This window comes from Xyrauchen texanus, chromosome 7 (genome assembly GCF_025860055.1).
Source record: "Xyrauchen texanus isolate HMW12.3.18 chromosome 7, RBS_HiC_50CHRs, whole genome shotgun sequence".
Classification (NCBI taxonomy): Eukaryota; Metazoa; Chordata; class Actinopteri; order Cypriniformes; family Catostomidae; genus Xyrauchen; species Xyrauchen texanus.
The window spans coordinates 1923501-1935308 of NC_068282.1; the positions used below are offsets into that span (position 1 = coordinate 1923501).

Consider the following 11808-nt stretch of genomic DNA (forward strand, 5'->3'; position numbering starts at 1 on the left):
AATAATTATAATAATAAATCAAGGAGAGCCTTGTGCCCCGTTGTGCCCTTCTGTTTATACTAATTGATCGTCATTCTTTCACGCAGGTGTTTGATACATTGTAACAATGTGAAGATAGATCTGTTTTGGCGCGCGGGTGAGATTGGCGGGAGCTGTCCGCTGCTGTGGTGCTGAAATCAGCGCCGCCAATTACTTTCAATGCGCTTAATTGAGCAGGCAGGTGATGTTGTGTAGATGCGTGTGCAGTTGTGTCGCTTTACAGTACACACAGGAATCATTCAGAACCATGACGAAGGCCTGTATAAAAAAGTAGCATCTAATATCATTACTGATGTATAGTACCATGGCAACGCCATAGCGCTTATAAGGAAAACCGCTCAAATGTGAACGCCATTCTTCTGTTTGAGGACTTGATAAAAGAGTGCACGCTTGCTATAAACAGACCGCATGTTTTCATGATGGCAGACGATCATTGCAGTGTTTGTAATGCTATTACAGTGTGTCGCTGCAGTTGATGTCACGGGTTAATAACAAAGGAAGAGTTACAACACTACAGCTCACCAGATGAATCCAGAATGAGTAACAACTCTGCAACATCCTCGAGTCACATGGGCTGACAGGATTGATGTAAATAATTCACAATCCACGTTCACATATTAATGCAATGTGTTTGGAAAAGCGCAACGATGCACAAGAGTTTGATTCCATTTAAATGAGGAAAATAAATAGCGTATAATGAGAAGAAATCGCCTGCATCTGCCCAACCAAAACCACAGGATGATAAACTATTGTTTGAACTCTTTTTGGTGCTAAACACAACCATAAGGTCCATATAGGAGCCGAAGGATCATTAACAGATCTGTAAATCATCACAGGAAAAGTCAAACACCTTCATCTATTGCTGGAACATTCAATGTAAACATCTCACTTGACTGAATGAGAGTCTACCTGAGACACACTCCACTCCTAGAGCCTCTTTGTTTTGATGCGCAGCATCAGATGAAGATGCAGTGTGCTTTTATCTCCACTTACACATAAGCGTGGTAGATGAACGCCCATCCGCGCGGTCTCTCCAGCACATTATAGAGGAAATTCTGCAGGCGTCGGTAGAAAGCGTTGCGTTTCGGTGGCCTCTTCCTCGAGATGCTGGAGCGTTGTTTGCTCAAGATGCTGCCTCGCTTGATCGCCTCGTCGCCCGCGATGAGCAGCGCGCCGTCTCGGATGGACTCCGTCGCGCCCGGTTCCAGCCCCACAAAGCCCACCTTTAGCTTCTTCTCGGCCTGCGGGCCGGGGTACACTCCGCCGTTGCGGGATTTCTGCACCATGCTCGGGGTTTTGTCGTCATGGAGATCCACCGGTACTGATGCTGCGGGTCTTCCGCCCATCACCAGGTAGGAGCATCACTGCTCGGAGAGGGCGTGAGAGATGCCTGTGGAGGGGAAAGACGCCAATAGCGACGCGAAGACGCGCGCACGCGCGAGCGATCTTTCTCTTTCGCTCTCTCTCTCTCTCTCTCTCTCTCTCTCTCTCTCTCGCTCTCTCTCTCCCTCTCTCTCTCCATCAGACCCTTCCAAACACACAACAGAGAAATAAAAGGGAAACCGTTAAAAAGCTGCGAGGTTGCTTTAACAGAGGCACACATACAGTGGCAAGAAAAATAACCTGCATTTCTGTATAAATGTGTCTTAAAATCTGGTTTGATCTTCATCCAAGTTACAATAATGAACAAACACAATCTGTTTGAACTAATAACACGCGCTATTATATTGTTCTTGTGCATATTGAATACATCATTCAAACATTCACAGTGTAGGTTGGAAAATGTATGTGAACCCCTAGTCTAATAACGTCATCAAAAGCTCATTTGAGTCAGGAATTGGCAAACCTGGTGTCCGATTAATGAAACCAGATTGGAGGTGTGGGTTAGTGCTACTTTGACTTATAAAGAGCTCTCAAACATTAAGCATCTGCTGATGTGGACCATGCAACTCAGAAAAAGTGATCTCAGAAGACCTATAATCAAGAATTGTTGATTTGGATATAGTTGGAAAGGGTTACAAAGTTATCTGGAAGAGTTTAGATATTCATCTGTCCACAGTTAGACACACATAAATGGAGATGATTTAGTACTATAGGTACTCTCACTAGAAGTGGCTGTTAGATAGTCATCTGTCCACAGTTAGACACACTGTCTATAAATGGAGATGATTTAGTACTATAGGTACTCTCACTAGAAGTGGCCGTTAGATATTCATCTGTCCACATTAGACACACTGTCTATAAATGGAGGTGATTTAGTACTATAGGTACTCTCACTAGAAGTGGCCGTTAGATATTCATCTGTCCACAGTTTGACACACTGTCTATAAATGGAGGTGATTTAGTACTATAGGTACTCTCACTAGAAGTGGCCGTTAGATATTCATCTGTCCACAGTTTGACACACTGTCTATAAATGGAGGTGATTTAGTACTATAGGTACTCTCACTAGAAGTGGCCGTTAGATATTCATCTGTCCACAGTGAGACACACTGTCTATAAATGGAGGTGATTTAGTACTATAGGTACTCTCACTAGAAGTGGCCGTTAGATATTCATCTGTCCACAGTGAGACACACTGTCTATAAATGGAGGTGATTTAGTACTATAGGTACTCTCACTAGAAGTGGCCGTTAGATATTCATCTGTCCACAGTTTGACACACTGTCTATAAATGGAGGTGATTTAGTACTATAGGTACTCTCACTAGAAGTGGCCGTTAGATATTCATCTGTCCACAGTGAGACACACTGTCTATAAATGGAGGTGATTTAGTACTATAGGTACTCTCACTAGAAGTGGCCGTTAGATATTCATCTGTCCACAGTGAGACACACTGTCTATAAATGGAGGTGATTTAGTACTATAGGTACTCTCACTAGAAGTGGCCGTTAGATATTCATCTGTCCACAGTTAGACAAACTGTCTATAAATGGAGATGATTTAGTACTATAGGTACTCTCACTAGAAGTGGCCGTTAGATATTCATCTGTCCACAGTTTGACACACTGTCTATAAATGGAGGTGATTTAGTACTATAGGTACTCTCACTAGAAGTGGCCGTTAGATATTCATCTGTCCACAGTGAGACACACTGTCTATAAATGGAGGTGATTTAGTACTATAGGTACTCTCACTAGAAGTGGCCGTTAGATATTCATCTGTCCACAGTTTGACACACTGTCTATAAATGGAGGTGATTTAGTACTATAGGTACTCTCTCTAGAAGTGGCCGTTAGATATTCATCTGTCCACAGTGAGACACACTGTCTATAAATGGAGGTGATTTAGTACTATAGGTACTCTCACTAGAAGTGGCCGTTAGATATTCATCCGTCCACAGTGAGACACACTGTCTATGAATGGAGATGATTTAGTACTATAGGTACTCTCACTAGAAGTGGCCGTTAGATATTCATCCGTCCACAGTTAGACACACTGTCTATAAATGGAGATGATTTAGTACTATAGGTACTCTCACTAGAAGTGGCCGTTAGATATTCATCTGTCCACAGTTTGACACACCGTCTATAAATGGAGATGATTTAGTACTATAGGTACTCTCACTAGAAGAGGCCATTAACATTAAACAGGTATGGTGTTCATGGCAGGACATCATGAAGGAAGCCGCTGCTTTCCAACAAAAACATCGGCGCATGCCTGAAGTTTACCAAACACCACCGTGACACTCCATGGCACTACAGGGAAAAATTTTTGTGGGCCGATGAATTGGCAGAATTTTTTGGAAAGAACGTATGTTATAAAAGGGCACCACATGCCAACATGAAAGAATCATCCCAACGGTGAAGTACGGAGGAGGGAGCGTCATGATTTGGGGCTGTTTTGCTGCTTCGCAGCCTGAACTGCTTGCCATCATCGAGGGAAAAATTAATTCCCAAGCAGTCCTGTAAGGAAGAATGGTCCAAAATTCCTTATGAATGTTGTGCAGGTCTAATCCGCAGCGACCAGAAACTCTTGGTTGAGGTTATTGGTGCCAAAGGAGGATCGACCAGTTATTAAACCCAAGGGTTCACTTACTTTTTCCACAGCACTTTGAATGTTTAATGGGATGTGTTCAATAAAGACATTAAATATAATCTAAATAGTAAAAACAACAACATCCTGAAGTGTGAAATATAGCAAAATTTAGTGAATCTCATGAATTTCTACAGATTACATTTTAAAACATAATTTTTGCTTAAAGAACAATACGATTGTTTTCTTTACATTTTTCATTTTATTTTTACAATTAAGCACATTTCCCCCAAATGATCATTACTATAATGCAAAAAAATAAATACATAATAGTACATTATTTATAGATCATGGAAGTGTTTATTATGTTTGTTCAGGAATGTTATTTTATCATCATAGAAATGTTTTATATATTATTATTAAAATGTCACAATTCAGTGTTAATAGTCCAACGATTTCACTTAATGTTGACAATTAATTGTTGGTAGAAAAATGCCGTTTTTAAAGATTTTCATCTGATCATTTAAATGACATTTATTGGTGTAACCAAATGTAGTCAAACTTAATGAGTCATATTAAATCATATATTTGACCGTTTTTAAGAAATGCAGACATTGTTGACCTCTGTACAACAAATTGCTCACTATGTTCCTCATTTTTAAGTCGCTTTGGATAGAAATAGCATCTGCTGAATGACTAAACGTAAATATACAAAATGACATGTTATTCTGCCTGAAAGCTTTGGTACATGTCAAAAGCATGTAGTCGTGTGTTGTTTCTGCCGGAGTGTAACATATCATTGCACTGTTTGTGCTCTCATAGTTGGAGGTGAGAGCTTCAACAGAATGTTTGAGGTCTCACACGGGACAGTGTGCTGTATTGATCGATGGATCTATTATTGAGCTCTCTGGTGCCCCCCGAGAATCAACAGCACTGCGACGGGTGACCTCAACATTCACACAAAAGTCTTTGGCAACTCAACATGAAATGGATTATAAATAGAACAAATATCTGTTTTCTGGAGACGCGTGGCAGTTCTGACAAGCTCTTGGGGACCATGAAGAAATGAAATGACCAGAGAAACCAAATTACCAGCAAATCATTTATAAATAGTTGATTTGTCAGGACTCAACACACATCAGGAGATATGCATGAATAAACAAAGCGCTGCTTTTCATCTTACTGGGTTGTGTTTCCATGACAACAAGACCATTCAGATTGTGTGTACGTGTATTTATACCCGTCATCTGTACAGTACAGGTGGGTGAGAGAGTTTTGCTTATGAGAACAAAAATTAATTCCAAAATGAATCACAAAACATCAACGTCAAATGAAGTAAACACTTCTGACGGCTGTGAAGAAAACTTAAGCTTATTGGCTAAAGACCTTCAATATGCCCCACCAAAACCATCAGAGTGTCATAGAGACACGGGGGAGGGCTCATTTGAGACTGGCTAGCAATCAGCCTTGTTGGTATGTCCCGGGCAACTGCCTAGCGACCATGAAGAGCACCCTAGCAACACCCGTATCTCAGCACCAGAACAGTGTAGAGACATGGGGTGTGCTCTTTTTTTTGTCTCCCAATCTGGAACGGCCAATTTAGAATGCGCTCCAAGTCCTCGTGATGGCGTAGTGACTCGCCTCAATCCGGGTGAAAGAGGATGAATCTCAGTTGCCTGAGACCGTCAACCCGCGCATCTTATTATTACGTGGCTTGTTCAGGGCGTTACCGCGGAGACACAGCAGGTGTGGAGGCTTCACGTCATCCACCGTGGCATTAACGCACAACTCACCACACGCCACACCGAGAGCGAGAACCACATTATAGTGACCACGAGGAGGTTACCCCATGTGACTCTACCCTCCCTAGCAACTGGGCCAGTTTGGTTGCTAAGGAGACATGGCTGGAGTCACTGACCACACGCCCCACCGAGAGCGAGAACCACATTATAGCGACCACGAGGAGGTTACCCCATGTGACTCTACCCTCCCTAGCAACTGGGCCAGTTTGGTTGCTAAGGAGACATGGCTGGAGTCACTCACCACACGCCCCACCGAGAGCGAGAACCACATTATAGCGACCACGAGGAGGTTACCCCATGTGACTCTACCCTCCCTAGCAACCACGGCAATTTGGTTGCCTAGGAGACCTGGCTGGAGTCACTCAATACACGCCCCACCGAGAGCGAGAACCACATTATAGCGACCACGAGGAGGTTACCCCATGTGACTCTACCCTCCCTAGCAACTGGGCCAGTTTGGTTGCTAAGGAGACATGGCTGGAGTCACTCACCACACGCCCCACCGAGAGCGAGAACCACATTATAGCGACCACGAGGAGGTTACCCCATGTGACTCTACCCTCCCTAGCAACCACGGCAATTTGGTTGCCTAGGAGACCTGGCTGGAGTCACTCAGCACGCCCTGGGTTCAAACTAGCGAACTCCAGGTGTGATAGTCGGCATCTTTACCACTTCGTTCTTATATTTTGAGGGTGAAATATCTCTTCTGAAGACATGGATTAAACCACTGGAGTCTGGATTACTTTTATGCCGCCTTTATGTGCTTTTTTGAGCTTCAAAGATTTGGACCCTGTTGACTTGCATTGTATGGACCTACAGAGCTGGGTCAGAATGTCAAAGAGACATGGGGGTGGGCTCTTTTGACTTGGGGTAGTGTCCTAGTTGCAACTTATACTTTCTTATTTCTTGCTTAATATGACCCGGGTATGTTCTTAACATGTTTCTTGCGATTCACTCGGAAGGGCTCCTGATCCAATCAAACTCACTGGCTTAAACAGAACGTCTTGTTGGGTTACAGTGAAGGGAAATCTGTCTTTCGACGAGGCGGTTAAACGGAGAATAAAAACACGTCTTACTTCAAGAAAAGCTTAATGAGCCAAAACACACGAGCTCTGCTCTAAAGAATAGACAATAGCACAGTCACAGGATTCGAGGGTTGAAAAGGGAAAGTTAAATGGGGAAAGACGTAAAACTAAATGCACACACTCGCTCAAAAGGGAAGGTGTGATAGACAGTGAGAAGAGATGGAGAGAGCGAGACCTCAGCAGTGATGGAAAACAGGGAATGCTAACAGTAAAGAAGTGCAGCATAAGGCATCGAGGAGACTTCACACTGGGTATGATGGACGCTTGGCATTCGACCGGTCCTTCACACTGACACATCACACCGGGACCCGTCAAGAGACTCACAGCGGCCCGAGTGACACCGTCTGCTGTCCAGACCTCATGGACACAACGACTACAGGAAAGAGTTTGGACGGTTCAGCCACACTTAATACTCGCTTGACAAAGACAACATGATGTTATTCAACAGTCTTTGTTTAAGGGGCGTTCAAAATCTCTGACAGTAACTCGTTCCTGATTTTTCAAACTACATCCAGCAAAACCAACAAATATATAATAATTACAGAATAAATGAATAACCAGTTGCTTGATATGAACACAATATGTGTCATTTTAAATCTTATAATCTGGACTTTACATGCATATAATGATCAGACCAATTCTTACATATTGCTTTTTAATTTACTGACAAATAACAACTATAATAATATATAATCCATGTGTTATATATTGTTGGAAAGGTCTCGTGAGATGTGTTTCACTCAGAGGTCAAACTGCAGTGACTGTTAGTGACACACATAAATATAATAAACAGAAGGGTCTTTTTTTCCTGTTTTTCTTCATTACTTCCTGAAACATGAATATAACAGACAATGTGTTTGTGTTGTGTGTGAGTGTGTGTATTGTGTATGAGTGTGTGTATTGTGTATGTCTGTTGTGTGTGAGTGTGTGTATTGTGTATGAGTGTGTGTATTGTGTATGTCTGTTGTGTGTGAGTGTGTGTATTGTGTATGAGTGTGTGTATTGTGTATGAGTGTGTGTATTGTGTATGTGTGTTGTGTGTGAGTGTGTGTATTGTGTATGAGTGTGTGTATTGTGTATGTCTGTTGTGTGTGAGTGTGTGTATTGTGTATGAGTGTGTGTATTGTGTAGGAGTGTGTGTATTGTGTATGTGTGTTGTGTGTGAGTGTGTGTATTGTGTATGAGTGTGTGTATTGTGTATGTGTGTTGTGTATGAGTGTGTGTATTGTGTATGAGTGTGTGTATTGTGTATGTCTGTTGTGTGTGAGTGTGTGTATTGTGTATGAGTGTGTGTATTGTGTATGTGTGTTGTGTGTGAGTGTGTGTATTGTGTATGAGTGTGTGTATTGTGTATGAGTGTGTGTATTGTGTATGAGTGTGTGTATTGTGTATGTCTGTTGTGTGTGAGTGTGTGTATTGTGTATGAGTGTGTGTATTGTGTATGTCTGTTGTGTGTGAGTGTGTGTATTGTGTATGAGTGTGTGTATTGTGTAGGAGTGTGTGTATTGTGTATGTGTGTTGTGTGTGAGTGTGTGTATTGTGTATGAGTGTGTGTATTGTGTATGTGTGTTGTGTATGAGTGTGTGTATTGTGTATGAGTGTGTGTATTGTGTATGTCTGTTGTGTGTGAGTGTGTGTATTGTGTATGAGTGTGTGTATTGTGTATGTGTGTTGTGTGTGAGTGTGTGTATTGTGTATGAGTGTGTGTATTGTGTATGAGTGTGTGTATTGTGTATGAGTGTGTGTATTGTGTATGTCTGTTGTGTGTGAGTGTGTGTATTGTGTATGAGTGTGTGTATTGTGTATGAGTGTGTGTATTGTGTATGTGTGTTGTGTGTGAGTGTGTGTATTATGTATGAGTGTGTGTATTGTGTATGAGTGTGTGTATTGTGTATGAGTGTGTGTATTGTGTATGTCTGTTGTGTGTGAGTGTGTGTATTGTGTATGAGTGTGTGTATTGTGTATGAGTGTGTGTATTGTGTATGTGTGTTGTGTGTGAGTGTGTGTATTGTGTATGAGTGTGTGTATTGTGTATGTGTGTTGTGTGTGTATGTGTGTTGTGTGTGAGTGTGTGTATTGTGTATGTGTGTTGTGTGTGAGTGTGTGTATGGTGTATGTGTGTTGTGTGTGAGTGTGTGCGTATGGTGGATGTGTGTTGTGTGTGAGTGTGTGTATGGTGTATGTGTGTTGTGTGTGTATTGTGTATGTGTGTTGTGTGTGAGTGTGTGTATTGTGTATGTGTGTTGTGTGTGTATTGTGTATGTGTGTTGTGTGTTGTGTGTGAGTGTGTGTATTGTGTATGTGTGTTGTGTGTGAGTGTGTGTATTGTGTATGAGTGTGTGTATTGTGTATGTCTGTTGTGTGTGAGTGTGTGTATTGTGTATGAGTGTGTGTATTGTGTATGTGTGTTGTGTGTGAGTGTGTGTATTGTGTATGAGTGTGTGTATTGTGTATGAGTGTGTGTATTGTGTATGAGTGTGTGTATTGTGTATGTCTGTTGTGTGTGAGTGTGTGTATTGTGTATGAGTGTGTGTATTGTGTATGTCTGTTGTGTGTGAGTGTGTGTATTGTGTATGAGTGTGTGTATTGTGTAGGAGTGTGTGTATTGTGTATGTGTGTTGTGTGTGAGTGTGTGTATTGTGTATGAGTGTGTGTATTGTGTATGTGTGTTGTGTATGAGTGTGTGTATTGTGTATGAGTGTGTGTATTGTGTATGTCTGTTGTGTGTGAGTGTGTGTATTGTGTATGAGTGTGTGTATTGTGTATGTGTGTTGTGTGTGAGTGTGTGTATTGTGTATGAGTGTGTGTATTGTGTATGAGTGTGTGTATTGTGTATGAGTGTGTGTATTGTGTATGTCTGTTGTGTGTGAGTGTGTGTATTGTGTATGAGTGTGTGTATTGTGTATGAGTGTGTGTATTGTGTATGTGTGTTGTGTGTGAGTGTGTGTATTATGTATGAGTGTGTGTATTGTGTATGAGTGTGTGTATTGTGTATGAGTGTGTGTATTGTGTATGAGTGTGTGTATTGTGTATGTCTGTTGTGTGTGAGTGTGTGTATTGTGTATGAGTGTGTGTATTGTGTATGAGTGTGTGTATTGTGTATGTGTGTTGTGTGTGAGTGTGTGTATTGTGTATGAGTGTGTGTATTGTGTATGTGTGTTGTGTGTGTATGTGTGTTGTGTGTGAGTGTGTGTATTGTGTATGTGTGTTGTGTGTGAGTGTGTGTATGGTGTATGTGTGTTGTGTGTGAGTGTGTGCGTATGGTGGATGTGTGTTGTGTGTGAGTGTGTGTATGGTGTATGTGTGTTGTGTGTGAGTGTGTGTATTGTGTATGTGTGTTGTGTGTGTATTGTGTATGTGTGTTGTGTGTTGTGTGTGAGTGTGTGTATTGTGTATGTGTGTTGTGTGTGAGTGTGTGTATTGTGTATGTGTGTTGTGTGTGAGTGTGTGTATTGTGTATGTGTGTTGTGTGTGAGTGTGTGTATTGTGTATGTGTGTTGTGTGTGAGTGTGTGTATTGTGTATGTGTGTTGTGTGTGAGTGTGTGTATTGTGTATGAGTGTGTGTATTGTGTATGTCTGTTGTGTGTGAGTGTGTGTATTGTGTATGAGTGTGTGTATTGTGTATGTGTGTTGTGTGTGAGTGTGTGTATTGTGTATGAGTGTGTGTATTGTGTATGTCTGTTGTGTGTGAGTGTGTGTATTGTGTATGAGTGTGTGTATTGTGTATGTGTTGTGTGTGAGTGTGTGTATTGTGTATGTGTGTTGTGTGTGAGTGTGTGTATTGTGTATGTGTGTTGTGTGTGTGTGTGTGTGTATGGTGTATGTGTGTTGTGTGGGTGTTCATGCCTGCTTGTTGTGTGAGTGTGTGTATTGTGTATGTGTGTTGTGTGTGAGTGTGTGTATTGTGTATGTGTGTTGTGTGTGTGTGTGTGTGTATGGTGTATGTGTGTTGTGTGGGTGTTCATGCCTGCTTGTTGTGTGAGTGTGTGTGTATTGTGTGTGTGTTCATGCCTGCTTGTTGTGTGAGTAAGTATTGTGCGTGAGTGTGTGTGTTGTGTGAGTATAGTGTATGTGTGTTGTGTGAGCGTGTGTTGTGTATGTGTGTTTATTGTATGTGTGTGTGTTGTGTGTGAGTGTGTGTATTGTATGTGTGTTGTGTGTAAATGTCTGAGCTCTTTGTGTGTGCAAACACACATCCACATCCAGTAAGTGTTCATCTGAAGGATTGAGATGCTCCTGAACTCTTCATGTTTCTGTATGTTCTAGTTTAATTCATTTCAATGGTCTGTCATTTTAGACCGGGAACACAACGAGTGTAACAAAGTGAAATAAAACCCCAAAAACATGCTCCAGTTCTTTTGTGTGTTTTCAGATACCGTATATGAAGTCAAAGAGTTTATAAGAACAAAAGTCGTCCCGCTCAAAATGACCGAAACACAACATTAGAGTTAAAGTTTGTTTTAACATTTAGACAACACTGAAATACTAGAAACATCTGCATTATTTTTCACTTCGCAAGTCTTCGCACGGTTTCTATAAATGAATCTAATGGAATAAACTTCATGACATAACATTGATTTAAGTTTTTACCTCTAAATCTGATATTTGTTGTATACAAGAAATTACAAACATAAAACCAAAACCAACCATTCAAACTGAGTAAATAATCGTAGAAATGTTCAAGATTAAAAAACGAATGTTCTCCAAGATGTCAACACTGATTGAGGATCTTCATCTGTTCATGGGTCACACACAACTGTGGTTTGTTTTTAAAGGTTTACTGCAGTAAAGCTCGACCTTCACCCTGTTGAAGGGGATGTTTGGGGCATCTCCCGTCCTCACAGTGTTGACGTGGCGTCCCGTGGGATGATGTCTGAGGACGGACGTGTCCAGCGATGTGACAGGA

The 11808-nt window shown here is 41.6% G+C and overlaps 1 protein-coding gene across 5 annotated transcripts in view; it reads right to left on the reverse strand.

Annotated features, from left to right (window-relative positions):
• Positions 1-1367, reverse strand: part of LOC127646468 (potassium voltage-gated channel subfamily KQT member 2) — a 78832-nt gene extending 77465 nt beyond the window's left edge. For all 5 annotated transcript variants that reach the window (XM_052130158.1, XM_052130156.1, XM_052130157.1 and 2 more), the window contains exon 1: positions 1033-1367. In XM_052130158.1, the coding sequence (XP_051986118.1) occupies positions 1033-1325 (293 nt within the window). In that variant the 5' untranslated portion in view covers positions 1326-1367. The remainder of the gene's footprint in view (positions 1-1032) is intronic.
• Between the last annotated feature and the right edge of the window lie 10441 nt (positions 1368-11808).